This window comes from Palaemon carinicauda, chromosome 45 (genome assembly GCF_036898095.1).
Source record: "Palaemon carinicauda isolate YSFRI2023 chromosome 45, ASM3689809v2, whole genome shotgun sequence".
NCBI lineage: Eukaryota > Metazoa > Arthropoda > Malacostraca > Decapoda > Palaemonidae > Palaemon > Palaemon carinicauda.
In genome coordinates this window covers 10,599,498-10,614,989 of record NC_090769.1, presented here as the reverse complement: position 1 = coordinate 10,614,989, position 15,492 = coordinate 10,599,498, and the positions used below count along the sequence as shown (strand labels likewise).

The 15,492-nt window shown below is 36.5% G+C and overlaps 1 protein-coding gene across 1 annotated transcript in view; it reads left to right on the top strand.

Moving 5' to 3' along the window:
* Urod (uroporphyrinogen decarboxylase) overlaps nt 1-6,537 on the top strand; it is a 35,184-nt gene extending 28,647 nt beyond the window's left edge. Inside the window, exons 7-8 of the mRNA XM_068367487.1 lie at nt 3,258-3,425; nt 5,855-6,537. Coding sequence (XP_068223588.1) covers nt 3,258-3,425; nt 5,855-6,016 — 330 coding nt within the window. The 3' untranslated portion in view covers nt 6,017-6,537. The remainder of the gene's footprint in view (nt 1-3,257; nt 3,426-5,854) is intronic.
* The last annotated feature ends 8,955 nt before the right edge of the window (nt 6,538-15,492 follow it).

Genomic DNA, 15,492 nt, shown 5'->3' with positions numbered 1-15,492 from the left:
AGGCTTCTTCTGCTGCCCTGCTAGCGGATTCCGTTCCTTCCTCTTCCTCTGCTCCTTCAGCTGCTGCCAAAGGGTTTGCTTCCCTTCCCGATCCTTCGGGGGTGGAGCACGTCTCTCCTGCGAGTGACCATCTCTCTCGTTCGCAAGAGAGACCATTCATAAAGACTCGTCGTTAGAGGCCTGCTGCTGATCTGCCTGCTGCTCTGCCTCCTCCTTGGTCAATCTCTCAATGACCCTCATAGCTCCGCTATGGCATCACGCAAAATAGTTCCCAGACCTTCTGCAACTCCTGACGGAGCTTCTAAGAGAACTTCCTCCACGACATGATCTACTCTGACAACCACACGCCAACATCTTCCACAAAGCCGTTGCTTCCCTTCGACTTCACACCTGGGGACTAAACAGCATCTCCCCTCTCAGAGAGCTTTTCGCAACATGTTGCGAAAAGGATGTCTGGACATATGCGAAAGACATCAGCCGCAGTCTACCAGGCGAAGTGGAATGTCTTTGATGTTGTGGAATGGGTATCTCTCCACTCAATGCCACCATTCCAACAATAGTGGAGTTCTTCGTAAATCTGTGAGAGGAAAGGCTCTTCTCAGTCTTGGCAGTAAAAGGCTATCGCTCAGCCTTGAGTCTTGCCTTTAGACTGAAATGAGTGGACATTTCCTCTTCGTTGGAACTTTCACTCCTAATACGTAGTTATGAACTTACCTGTCCCCAGTCAGAAGTGAAACCTCCTCCTTGGAACTTGGTTCGGGTTGTTTGGTCCCTTAAAGGACCTCCCTACGAACCATTATACCAGGCAACAGATCGCCACCCCACATGTAAGACGGCGTTCCTACTCGCTTTGGCTTCGGTCAAGAGAGTCGGAGAACTTCACGGTCTCTCGTATGACATCGCCCATTCCAGGGGATGAGGAGAGGTGAACTTCAGCTTCATTTCGGAGTTCATAGCTAAGACTCAAAATCCGGGGGTAGCGGATTAGACTCCTTCCGGACGACGAGTCTTCTTTCTGTAACCGACGACCCAGATCATCTGTTACTATGCCTGGTAAGAAGTTTGAGGCTCTACCTCAAGAGAACAGCAGCAGCTCGTCCTTGGGGTGCCTTCGCTTGGAGTATGGTTACAGTTCTGAGTTCCCTTAAGATGGCACCGTACGAACTGCTCCGTAAGATTACAGATAGAGACCTCACACTGATAGCGGTTTTCCTCCTCACCCTAATTTCACTAAAGAGGGCGAGCAATCTCCATGGTTGCTCCTATCTTGTATCACACTCCAAGGGGTGGAATGATCAGTCATTTTCATTTGTGCCTGACTCTAGCAAATACTCTTGATACATCTGCTCAAAATCATTGGTTTGACTCCTTTTTTCTCAATCAAGGAGGTGACTGATGATATGGGCAGTTTGCTAAAATGTCCTGTTAAATCGGTTTATCTTTTATCAAAACGGACTAGTCTTTGTCATCCGAATATTCCCAACCTATTTGTGAGTGCAGGATGAAAGAAAGAGGGTAACCAAGAACACAGTATCCCTTTGGTTACTCGAGACAATCTGGAGTGCGTATAAGCCTTCGGAAGAAGTGTCTGCTGGGGCCCCTCCCAAAGCACATATACACTATTTGGGGTATTGCTGCAACCATGTTTTTCCGCAATAACCACTCAGTTGCACAGGTACGGAAAGGCGGTCTATCTTTACTGTTCATTACATGAAGAATTGCATCCATTGATCCTTAGATACTTTGCCATTGGACCTGTTGTGGCTGCCAGCAATTAGTATCCAAGCTCTTGCAGGACATCTAACCTTGTGTCAGGTATTAATTACATTGACAGTTTAATGACACACTTGCAGGTAAGCACACATTATAGACAATATCTTTTCACTATTTTTAACATGTAAAGCCTTCGATCATATATGTTTAGATCCTCTCTCTTTGGGGCATGACACATTTTCCTATCTATGGGTGACAAGATGCTAGAATAACATGTCCTTTGCTCCTTTAACATAACCGGACATGGTCATTCCGAGATAAGGGCAAGCAAGGCACCCTATTCACTTCTGGGACTGAATCCTCTTAACCCTTTTACCCCCAGGGTATTTGGAAATTTCCAACCCTTAACCCCCAGGGGTTATTTTTCTTCAAGCACATTTTGCAGTATATTTTTTTTAAATTGCTCTAACAGCCTTAATTTTCGTCTTAGAGAGGTCAGGTTGGTCCCCTTCTCTTGGAAAATGCCTGAAGTTTCTCAAAAAATTATCAAAAATATGCAAAAAAAAATCTAAATGGTAGTTTTTTGCAAGGACGTACCAGTACGTCCTTTGGGGGTTAAAGGGTTAAGGAAGACTCCCCATTAAAAGACGAGATTTTATATATGCATAGGAACAAACTAAAAATTATTTTACATAGTTTTCATTTTTCTTGACTATACAGACCAGAGTCATTTAATTTCTATTATCCACCCCCCAAGTCAAGTCCCGACCAGATTTAGAGTGAGATCTCAGCCTAGAGTGTCAGCACATACCAGCCTGCATAAAGGGTCTGGTGCAACCATAACAGGTTCCCAGACCCTCAATAATTCAACTGGTCGTAACAGGTTGCGCCAGAGCTAACCCCATTAAATGATTTATGTTTATATAGTTAATAAGAATACAAATTATATTATAAATTTGCAGTTATTATGATTTTATGCAGAAAAGTTCAAGTAAATCTGTAAAGCTACTTTGAAAAGGTCGTGTATCACTGTCTCAATTTTTAACCTTCATTCACTAATGTTTTTTAATTTGGATTGCTGATCTGTAGTCTCGAATTGAATGACATGGTAACTGAAAGCCTCAGATGTCAGGTCCCCTATTCCTCCAAATAGCTTATCAGCAATAAGAATGTATTGTCTGCTTTCTACCAATTCCTCATTTGTACTACGATCTCAAAAACCTGTTCAGTCCATAAACCCTAACATTTTAAAGTTGCAGCTCACCAAAATCACTTTTCTTATCGTCTTGAATATTCGATTCATTTGTATTCCAGAAATAAGATATGTTCTCTGTTCTGGTTCTATTTATTATTTTTTCAAATTTTGGTTTTACCTTTTTCTCCAGTTCACACTTTTCATTCAGGAACAAATGCTTTGGCCCAATTTCAGTATAGAAGGGCAACTTAGTTATTTTGCTAAAATGGTTTGTAAAAAAAAAAAAAAACTATTAATATGATTGTATGTTATCCATAAATCTAGATTTTTTCTCTTTCTCTCTCCTCAGATTGTATTTCCCAAAGGGGGACACTATGCACTAAAGGATCTTGCTGCTCTCAATTATGAAGTTATTGGAATTGACTGGACGGTTGATCCTATCTTGGCTCGAGAAATTGTAGGGCCAAATAAAACTCTTCAAGGAAATCTTGACCCTTGTGCCCTTTATGCAGATAAAGTAAGATTATATTGGGCTATTTAGTTCGTTGCTAATATTCTATGTTTTTATATTGTATTTATACTGTCTTTACATATTTCAAGTTTTTTTTTTTTTGTATTGAATAATTTTTTATACTAACTTAGACTATTTTTTTAAGCTTTATTAGGTTTGCACTTTATAAGATAATAGTAATTTGTCTTTTGATGGTAATAATAGAGGCTTATGAGATTTTCTACTTCAGGAACTTTCTCCTTTTAGAATGCTGAAAAGCCATTTAACCTATATCTGGACAAGAAAAGCAAAAATCGATGATTTTATTTTGTTCGCCATGTGAAAACCTAAAAATAATCTGATTTTTTTTTCCAAATTGGAAGTGTAAAAATAAATCCATAATTGATACTATAGTATTAAACATTGTTAACCTGATACTACAGATACTGTACCACTCTTCCAGATAAACCCAATGTTAGGCATTTTTGTTACATCAGGCAAAGTTTAGGAGCCAGTTAGGAAAATTTTCTTTGACTGCTGTTAATGTTTCTTAGTCTTAGCCTGGATTCTGTCATTAAAACACTAGACATAAAATAGTTCTTTAAAAAAAAAAAAAAAAAAAAAAATGCTCTGTGGCATGTGTTTTTCAGCAGTGGCTCTGACATCCTTAAAACCCTTTTTGTAAATACAGTACATTTCTCTCTCAGTTAACTTAAATTACCCTCTGAAAATTTGAAATTGTTCAAATAAATCTTTATATAATAGGTATTCTGATATCATTTTAGTCTGTTTCCATTATAGTATCATGTATAGGCTAGGTGTAGCTTGTATATATGGAATAGGCTTTTCTTAGAAGCAATTTTATCTTCTTTTTATTCAATTCAGTAGACATTCTCAAAATAAAACACTCATTGCAAGAAGAAATAAAAAAATGGAAGGAAAGAAGATATTAAGAGAGCACTAAACTCAACACAGCAAAATATTACTGTGAGGAGAAGGGAACCTGGTTTGAAATAGATTCCCTCACTGGTGCCACATCTCAGCAGATAACCAGCCTTATCTCCAACCCCTCCCCCTCCCACACCCCTTTGATGTCAGCCATCTCACTCATCCCACTCACCCTTCATGCAACCCCCACCAACTGCTCATGTGGCTCACTTTTTCTTTTTCTATCTTATTTTATCCCTTCACATTAGCCTAAGTTTTTGTCTTTTACACCATTCAATCTCTTAACCTGCTGTTGCTCACCGTCCTTGGGCCACCTGCTACGGCACACCAACCCCATCTTCTCCTCCCTTACTGACCATCACACACTACACATGCCTGGCAGAAAACCTTCCATTTCCTTTCTTAACTCGTTGAGTATGCTGTCTTTGCATGTGCACCGGCAGCGTAGGGTACATCAGCATATGCTATGGTTAGGACGAGGGGTAACCTTTATACAGGAAACACCTTGAATTTTACCTCAATGGTGGTGATGTGGAACAATATTTGGAACGAAGTCTCAGATGCAATTTTAGAAATACTTATATACCAATTTATATAAAAATGGATAGAGAGATAAAGGAATAAAGAGAGAGGGTAAGGAGATGGAGCAGGGTTGAAGAAAGAAGGCAAGCTGGTGATCTGTGGAGATGTGGCACCATAGTACAGAGCCTATGGCACTTTCCAAGACCAGAAATCAGTGGTTTGATCTTGGAGGGCCATTTCCTAAAAGAGCTGCTTACCACAGCTAAAGAGTCACTTCTACCCTTACCAAGAGGAAAGTTGCCACTGAACAATTGCAGTGGAGTAGTTAACCCCTTGAGTTAAGAATTTTTTGATAAAAGCGGTGTTGTCAGGTGTATGAGGACAGTGGAGAAAGTAGAAAGAATATGCCAGACTATTTGGTGTATGTGTAGGCAAAGGAAAAATAAGCTATAATCTGAGAGAGGGACCCAATGTAGTACTGTCTGGCCAGTCAAAGGACCCAATAAATCTCTAGTGGTAGTATCTCAACGGGAAGTTGTTGCCCTGGCCAACCTACTACCTTAATTCAATTTGAATACAGTATGTATGCTTGTATCTCGATTTGTTTGTAATTCATAACGCTAAGTATTACTGAACAGTACAGTAATTATTTTCTGATGAAAAACATAATTTCCTCCTCCTGAACTTCTTCCTCATATAATAGCTCTTCTTAAGTTCTCTCTTTTAACTTCCATTCGTTATCAGTAGGTTTGATTTACAGTATGAGTTTAGTTTTCTGTCTTCTTTCCTCACTTAGGTTTGATTAACCTCTTGTTCGTTATTCTGCATAACTTAATAGAATTTTAGTCTAGGATGTGTCTTTTTTTACTCATGTTTGTAAATTTAAAATGAATTACAAAGAAGAGTTCTTAAAATTTGTCTGCTTTTTATATATCAATGGAAAAGTATTCATGTATTAATTTTATTTTAATTTGCTCTCATTTCAGGAATTCATCGACAACGCCGTGAAAGAGATGATTGAGAAATTTGGCCGTAACCGTTATATTGCTAACTTGGGACATGGCATGTACCCTGATATGAACCCAGAACATTTGGCAGCTTTTGTTGATGCTGTTCACAAGCACTCTAAGAAGCCAGATTCCACCTGATTCTATTGTCAGAACTAGAGGAATTAAGTTACTCATAAGGGGAACAAGTGAGTATTTAATTTCATGGGAACAATTGTACTTAGAATTAAAACTTTACCAGTTTACCATGATAGAGATATTAAACATCTTACTAGTGTCTTATAGTAACAATCATTACAGTATTATTGAATTGTCATGTCGTTTGTGATTTGTGAAAATTGTTGTAAACATTTACCGTACCATCTAGTTGGCATTCATAAAGAAAGCCAAAATCAATTATCCCAGTTATTCAGCCAAATAATTGTCTTGTTCTGTGGTGGTGTATTCTGTAATAATGGGTATAGAGTTTAGTAAAATATTGTTATTGTTATTATAGCCTTGTGTTAAATGTGAATGATGTTTGTTGTTATAAATATGATTTTATCATAATTACTTTTCAAGCCATGTGTATTACAACTGTGTATAAAATCTTGGAAGAAACTATACATTTCATTCTTTATTCAAAAAGAATTTTAAGCAGATTTCCTCAAATACTGATTTAACTTTTGTCTTTTTCTTACCTGAATAAACTTTGAAATACTGGAGATGAATGCTCAGCTATTTACAGCAATTTTTTAAAAATAAGCATACTTATCACCCTCATTAAGTGCTACTGCTGTAGTACTATATGCAAACATGTCAGTAGAGGGATTTTTTAATAATAATTATGCCTTCTAATGACTGGATTTTCTTCCAAGTTACTGTGATGACCTTGGCCGTGATATATTATAAATCAAATATTATATTGTATTCCCATTCAGCAGCTTCCAATTAAGACAGAAGAGCCAGTCTATTCACTTCCTATATACATTACACAGTATTAGTTTTGAAATACTTTAATTTATAATGCATGCCAGTAGCGTACTGTATCTAAAAGCATAATATAGACACCAACATTATTTATTGCTCTTTACAGGACAGTAATTCCCTTACATAAGAATGAGAGGAGTTCCAAGATAGGGTTTTTAAGTTGAAAATTCTTTAATCCATCTCAATTAATGTAAGCATACAGGCCATAACCTCAAACCCCTTACTCTCCCTTTTTCCATTCAACTGTTTGTGCTGGCTCAAGTGAGTTAGCCTTCATATGCATCAAGAATTCATTCAGCTAATGCTACATAATAAGATACTTTTCAAGAATTAGAAACATTTGTTTTTATTGGACATAGGTTCCTATCTTTCAAAGTTCTTATCTAGGGGACTTCCTGCTTTGTTTCTGATTTGTGAGTGTATTACTGTACCATATTTGTATAGAAGATTTTAGTAAATTCTTCACCTGTTTATAAAGGTTTGCTTTATTAAATTGTACAAATATTTCTCAGCAACTGCTCAGAAATTGTTTCCAAAATTGTCACATTTTAAAACTTTTCTTTTAATGGCACATATAAAGGTGGTGGTTAGGTTTTAGAATGAGAGATAATCATGTGCAAAACAATATGCTATTTTTATATATGCATATATTATTATTTTAATTATAATAGTTATTATAATTATTATTGATTAACCACAGTTTCTGCATGTATATCTTTGACTTTATACCTTATCTTTTCTATGGCTCTTGAAAATTCTCTTTTAACTACTACTATAATAGTAAAACTCAAATGTCATAATGGAAGTAAGAGCATGAAAAAATAGTTGATTGTCTTTAGTATGATAAAATAAATGCATGTACAGCACAGTAATTTTTTAACAAGAGGTAAAAAAGACATCGAAAGCACTAGCCATGATAAATTGCTCTCGAGTTGTTTACATAACACAGTTAAATGGGAAATCCAAAGGGTATATCCAGATTTGGGCTAAAATTGGAGATAATTATAAATCCAAGTAGTATTATCATGCAAGTTTCATTTTGCATTTTACTAAGGACATTTTATTATTCATAAATGGAGAGTATGGACAGACTGAGTGAATGAGAAAAGTCTAGCTTCTTTTAAGGCAGCTGGGTCAGCAACCATATCTGTATGGCAGCAATTTTTTACCGACTGGCTAAACTGCATTCTGAGACAGGTCATGGTACAGGTAGTCACCATTCTTGCTTACTGAAGGAGGTTGGATCCTAATCCTGATTGAATATGTCACATGCCAGGATAATAGCATGATTGAACCACTTTGTCGTCTCACTTGCCATGCAGGGGCAGTGTTTGGCCACTGATTTGTCATTAGGAGGAACATTTCTTGTGTATTTAGAATTTATTTTTCCTGTAGAATATGCAAATCTTCCAAGACACACACATGTTTGCTTTTTGGGGCATTCCCTATGATATTGAAACTAGAAATGAGGTGTTTCTTACAATGTTTTGTCCAAATGCTTGCTGCATGTGCGCATGTACGAACCCTTGTTGTAAAGATCAGGATAGTCTTTTCAAGAGGTCATTGTCATCATACTCCAATAGCTGCCAAGGAATTCTTGGACAGAGCATCTGTATTGGTTAACAGTACAACATTGCTTCTCTTAGGATTATCTTGGACAAGAGGGGTAAGATTATTCTTTATAATGAGTGTGTTGGTCTTAGCTGTCTGGTAATAGATGACAATCTTGATTTCTTTCTCTTCGTCAGTGGTAGTGATGTTTTCGTAGATGTTGATTTCCTCCTAACATTTTTTATTCTTTTGTGCTTTATGATAAAGATTAATCTTTATTTTTGTGAAGGCTGTTCTTCCCATATGTGGTACCAGGTATCAGGGGTCCATTTGATTTCCTAATTAATTGTCTTTTTTTAATAACTATTATTCAATAGTACTTGGAGTGTGGCCTTCCACAAGGAACAGGGAGTGATGGCACTCATTACATAAGCTATAATTGTGACTACTTTATATCTGGTAGAACACTCACTGTCACTGTTTAATGTAAGTCTAGATAGTTGGTTTGTGTACACTTAGGTTGCAAAGCAGGTATCAGTAACAGACACAAGGACATCCAGAAAAGGTATGTTGCCATTGTGGCTGTGCTCGAGTGAAATTTGGAGCCATAGAAAGGTTAAGGTTAAAATTAACATTATTTATGTAGCAGTTGTGTGTAATTAAACTTGTATCAATGAAGATCCATTTTATAGAAAAACTATTAAATACCTTAATCTTTAGGAAGACTGATATCTTATTGCTAGATGAAATAAAACTGTATCCAAATATTTACAGATAATTTTGTTGTATCAGATTACTGTTTGATCTTCTGAGTATTTGTTCTGCCTATCTGTTGCTCACAAGAGGATTTTGATCCATGGTGTGGGTCACAGGGTTGAGACATGTGTACCACCAGTCCAGAGAAGGTAAAAATTTATCAACAAAACTCAAAATTTTTATTCAAGTTTCATTTCCAATTTTTAGTACACGAGAAAAGAATTTTTTTTATATTATTATAATTATGGTATTGTTATATTATAAAACTACGTAACCAGACCACTTAAATATATCATTTAGGAGGCAAGGGAGAATGTGTGTACTGTAATCAATCGTTATCATTGCTCTTCATAATCCGTTAAGAATCAATAACATCATGGATATTTTTGTTATTTCTTGATTTTCCTGAGTGGCTCCTTTTAGAAACTACTGCACAAAATAATGTAAATATTTGCCATTGTTGGTTTTTGTACAATGGTGTAATATAGTAGTAATAATTGGCCTTTTATTTCAAACTGTAATTACATATTTTACGTTGTAGGCACTCGGGTAAAATCATTTGATGTTATCTTGAAAATATGGTACATTTATTGTTGGTAGCTAATGTGCAATATGTCTTCCACATGTGTGGTAGTATTGAAAAGAAACTTAGAGTGGCGCAGGTAAGGTAGCTAGGGCCTCTGTTACGGCCCTTCCCTTTGATGAAGGAATTATCTAAATGGAAGACAGCCTGTGAATAGTGGTTTTCACACACCCCTGCTTTATACACGACGCCCACTGGGTGTTCGCGCGAGGGTAGTAACCTCTGCATTCTATACTTTAAATTTCTCTGGTATATTTGGAAGTATTTATATCAGAAAAGTGTAAAGAAGGACTCTTTTCACCGGGCGTCACAGGTATCTCCCCAGAAATAGATTTTTCCTTTGTCAAAATCCCTTTTTTTTTTTTTTTTTTTTTTTTTTTTGTGGGAAGAAACTGAGAAGTGGCCAGTGTTATAGAATTAAATATTTAGCATCAAAGGGAATTCTGTACTTCATTAACTAGCTCATACTTTTTCTAATACTGTACAAAAAGATTTTCAAAGACCACAACCCTTTAATAGGAGAATGATTGAAATGCAGCTGGAGAACTCCGCAGTTAAAACTTACAGTGAGGTCTAACAACAGTAGAACTTTAAAAGTTCAAACTTATAACAAATGATTTTATGTTAAACAGGCTAGCTTAAGTCTTTTTTTTATAGTATGCATATGAAAGATTTGTTTTAATCTCACTGTTTGTAAAATATTTTGTTTTAATTGTTCATTACTTTTCATATAGTTTACTTATTTCCTATTTCTTTTCCTTACTGGACTAAATTTCACTATTGGAGCCCTTGGGCTTATAGCATCCTGATTTTCCAACTAGGGTTGTAACTTAGCTAGTGATAATAGTAATGATAATAATAATAATAATAATAATAATAATAGGCAGTAGCGGTGTACCACTTCCCCTCCTGTTGGTACACTGAGCAGTCACTTTGATTCCTACCCGTCTAACACTGACGTTCTATCGGCTTCTCAGTTCAGTCAGGCAGACAGTGGAGAGAATGATTTTTATGATCTCCGTAGATGTCAGGGATGCATACAGCACTTCCAAATCCCCATAAATTGTTCTTTGCTTTAAGCTGTCCACGGCCCTCCACGTATTCACTTGTGTTTACTTGAGTGTCGTTATGGGCTCATGCCAATGGAATTCATCAGATTCGATATTTAGATGATTGTCTAATACTGCCAGACTCAGAGACCCACTCAGTCATCATCGGGACAGACGTGTCTCTCTTTGTCACAATCCGGGGATTGAGACAAATCTAGAGAAGTCCAAGCTTTCTCTTACACAAAGAAATATATACTTGGACATATATACAGTACAGTGATAGGGAAAGTGGAAAGTTTATTCATCCCAAGATATGGTAACCCAATTTAGAAGGTAGGTCATCCTTTCCTTCGTCGATTACAGTTATTGACACAACAATGGCAAGAGCTACTAGGTCATTTGACCTCATTAGAGAGACTTATTCCTCACAGTTTATCTCCACCTACAATAGTTGTAATGCTGTCCAAGAGAGAGAGTGGTTGCAGACCACAGATTTTCCTCTTTGCCTGGTACTGATTGAGCAAGACATCAAACTCAACCTATTTTGGTGGATAGACGAGGCAAATCTGTTCCAGGGGTCTTCCTTGGAGTGACCCCCTCCATTTCTAATTTTTTACACATGCATCAAAGAGAGGGTGTGGAGCCTTGCTCGTGAACCACCTGGCATCAGGACAATGTTCGTATGAGGACAAGTTTCTTCATATCAATGTCCTGGAGTTGAAGGCAGCTTACCTAGCACTTCAGCATTTCAGCCTCTTCTAGTCGGTTACTCGGTTGTATTGATAAACAACAATGAAACCGTAGTGGCATATGTTAACAAGGAAGGCAGCACAATCTCACACCTCCTAAATCAGTTAGCTGTGTTGGTGCACAAATGGGTAGTTAGCAATGCTACAGTCCTCTCAACCCAGTTAATTCCCAGCAAGATAAATGTCATAACAGACAAGTTGAATCAGAATGGTCTTTACATCCCCAAGCAGCAATGAGGCTCCTAACTGTGTGGAGTTGGGGTTCCTTGACAGTAGACAAGTTTGCAACAGGCCTCAACAGAAAACTGCCAGTCAAATGCTCACCAGTACCAGACCCTGCAGCCAGCACTCAAGGATGTGTTCTAGTATCCCTGGAACAGCCTCAATGTCCATGCGTTTTGGCCTTTTGTCTAGGTGAGATTTTCTTTAGTAACATCCAAGGTTCCCTGTGCTGTGAACTTGATGGTACTTTCGACCCTGGTTTGCAAGGTGTCTAGGATGCTGTTTACCTTACCCTATCAGGTCCGAGCAGGACTATCCCTGGATTTCAGCCAGCCAGTTTGGTAATAGGGACTTCCTCCCAATTAAGTATAAGTCTCCTATGATAGGACAAAGGTTTGTATTCATGTAGGAACAAATCCAAAATTTAAAAGATAATTTGTATTTTTCCTATACAAACCTGAATCCTTTAACTTAAGTTACTGTCTTCATTCCCCCCCCCCCCCCCTGCACCCTAAAAATCCCTGATGCAATCAAAGTGACTTCTCAGTGTACTAGCAGGAGGGCCGGGGCTACTGCCAACACTTCGTAATAAGTTTTAACTGCTGAGTTCTCCAGCTGTGCTTGAATCATTCTCCCATTAAAGGATTCAGGTTTGTATAATAAGGAATGCAAATTAATTTTCAAATTTGAGATTTTTAAATGTAGGTTGAATTTAAGTGAAATTTTGTGTCATATGATTTATTAAACACCATTAGCAAGATTCATACTCTTAGATAAAAAAAAAAAAAAACATTCATCTTGTTTTTCTTCTTGAGTTAGCAATGTACAGTTTTTATGTCATTTTGTCACAAAACATTATGCTGTGACTTTAAAAATTCTTGATTACCATCAGCTTTGATTTAACTAGTTATGAAGTAGGTAATACACAGAGTGTAATGGTTTCCCAAAAATGTTAATTGCATTAGAACTTTAATCAAAATGAAGGCAGATATCATGTTTGAATTAATAAAGTACTCTAGTTTAATAAGACCAATAGGTGATAATCATAGCTCAAAACTGCTCTGCTAGAGGGCTTCCTCAAAGGTTTTTATCATTAATGATAACTTTAAATGGGAGGAGATCAAAGTTCAAGGAGTTTGACAGCTGGATGGAAAGAGACCAGAGTGAACAGATGAAAGTTGTTGGCAGAAAACCAAGTCACTAGGGGTGGAGATTGCTACATAGAACCTTTAGTACCATCTGAAATGTGATATACTATACACAATGTCAGCAGTAGCTTCTTGGGATTGCTATATCTATAGGAGAGGAAGGTTGTAGCAAATGCTTTGATATGCATTCGCTTACAAGATATTCTTTAGACTGCTACAAGTAGTTTGCATTTCCAATGCTTTGTTCTAATATTTTTGCCTTTTCTCAATTAGCTGTGTAACTTTTATTTATGATTTTCCAAATTTTGTATCTCATTTACAAACAGATCCTTTGGGCAAGCTGTGTGAGAGCGTATACAGTGGCTCTGTGATCTTGTTAAACTATTTTATATATACTGTTATGTAGACAAACCTCTAAAATACGGCATACAACTGGTGAAACAAGAGGTTTGCCTAGTAGGAAAGATCCTACTTGCTTTTTGATAATTTAAAGAGCCCTGCCTCCCCACCTAACTTGGTATTAGTCATGTACAGTATGTGTGGAAAAAAATGTTTGGAGGCTGAACAGCTTGATAGAACCTGTATGAGATGAGATGCCTAGTCAAGAAAGAAAAAAGAAAAAAAGAAAAAAAAGAGATGTTTGAGATAAAGGCGGCTGACCCAGTTCCCGTATGGATCGGTGAGTTCTTACCCGCAAAATATTGTTCCTTTAACCATTTTGTTAATTTTATTCATTTTAGTCTTTAATGTTAAACCATACACAATAGCTCCTGGAAAGGTTAATAGCTGCAGTAATAAGACAAAAATTAAGGTTTCAAGAAACATTATAGAACTAAGAAAGGAGTAATGGAAAAGGTTGAAAGAGATGTCTGCTTGAATCACATTGGGAAAGAGTATGGCTTTGTATTCCAAAATCAACAATTGTATGATTTTGAAAAATAAAGAAGCTTATGTAGCAAAAGGAGTGTCTTCTCTGTCTGAGCTCTGAAATAAAAAAATCAAGGAAGTTTAAAAACTGCTATTAATTTAGGTAAATGAAAACCAGTTGGTGGGTGATAGCGTTTCAAAGACAATCGTGTGGAAAGGCAAAACGAATGCATTCAGAAACCATGTGAACAGCGGGGAATAAGTGGTGATGCAGTTTCTTGAGAGATTTTTAGGGCTAGCAGAGGCTGGTTTGATAAATTTAAGAAAAGAAGTACCATTCATAGTGTAGTAAGGCATGGGGAGTTTGCCAGTTCAAACAAACCAGCTGCTGAGAAACATCCTGTGAAATTTAAATGGCTTATTAACATGAATAGCTAGTCTCCAACAACTTTTCAACTACAACAAATCTGGCCTCTTTTATAAGACAATACTAAAAAGGAATTACAGTGTTATGAAGGGAGACTTCCCTTTCAAGTAACGCATGTCCTCCTTGCCACCTTTCACTCAGGTCATCCACTCTCTTTTCTTTGTAAAGTGAATTTCAGTGTTCACATATTCCATATTTATTCGTTTATTCTATTATAATTTTCTCTTAATTTTTGGTATGCTTTTATATACTGTACTGTATTGTGATATTATGAAAAGGGACTATAATGGTAGAATCTTGGGTGGGGAAGCAGTTATTGTAATTCTATTTTCATTCATTCCTATTGGAAAAATTGATTTAGTGTTTGAACATAGTTTTGGAATGAATTATGTTTGATCTCTGTGGTATCGCTATTAGTGGTGCAAACTGACAAAAAGAGAAACTTCTGTTTTGAATAGCTTTCTCCTACGAAAGGGATTTTTCTCCTATCAGTGAAGAATATATTTTGATCTAACTTTGAAATCTTGATATACTGATTAATAACAAGTGAATCCCATATGATGCTACCAAACATTAGCAATGTCCAGAATGCCAGGTTTACTAAGTTCACACATCTTTAAAACACTTTGAGTTGGTATCCTCCTTATGATATGGATAATGATTTGTCCCTACAGTAAAACAAACCTTTGTCCTTTGATATTAAGAAATAGCCCATGTTAAAGGACTTAGGTTTGCATAGCTACGAAAAATACAAATTACTGTACTTAAAAACCTTATGTTAATTATAATGGAGGTGAAGATCTAGATTGTTTTTCATATTTGAGATATCTCTTTTTTCATATTCTCCTCTATAGGAAGAAAGTGGCAAGGCTTGTGAAACTTTATTAATAGTGGGAGCTTTTCCATAACTGTGATTCAAGTGGTATGTCAAGTAATAATGATGTACTGCATTGTATTAGCTATAGCCACATTAACTAGAACTTTATTTTGTATTCTTAACTAGAATGTTGTGCGTGGAATAGTATTTGGGATTTATAAGACAGATGAAGCTTTATTTTTTAGAGAGGTAGTTTTTACAATTAGTACACAAAAAAATTATCCAATACTTCCTATGTTGCACACTGTTTTGGTTAATTTTATTTAAATCAATGCACATATTGTACTGTATGTATATGTTGTTATAGAATAAAGAAACAAACTTATTCTGTTTCATTATTCCTATCTGTCTAGTTTATCAAGAATAATTCTATTCCTTGAGTAATTTTGCAAAAGTCAGACAGGTTTATCTTTAATACT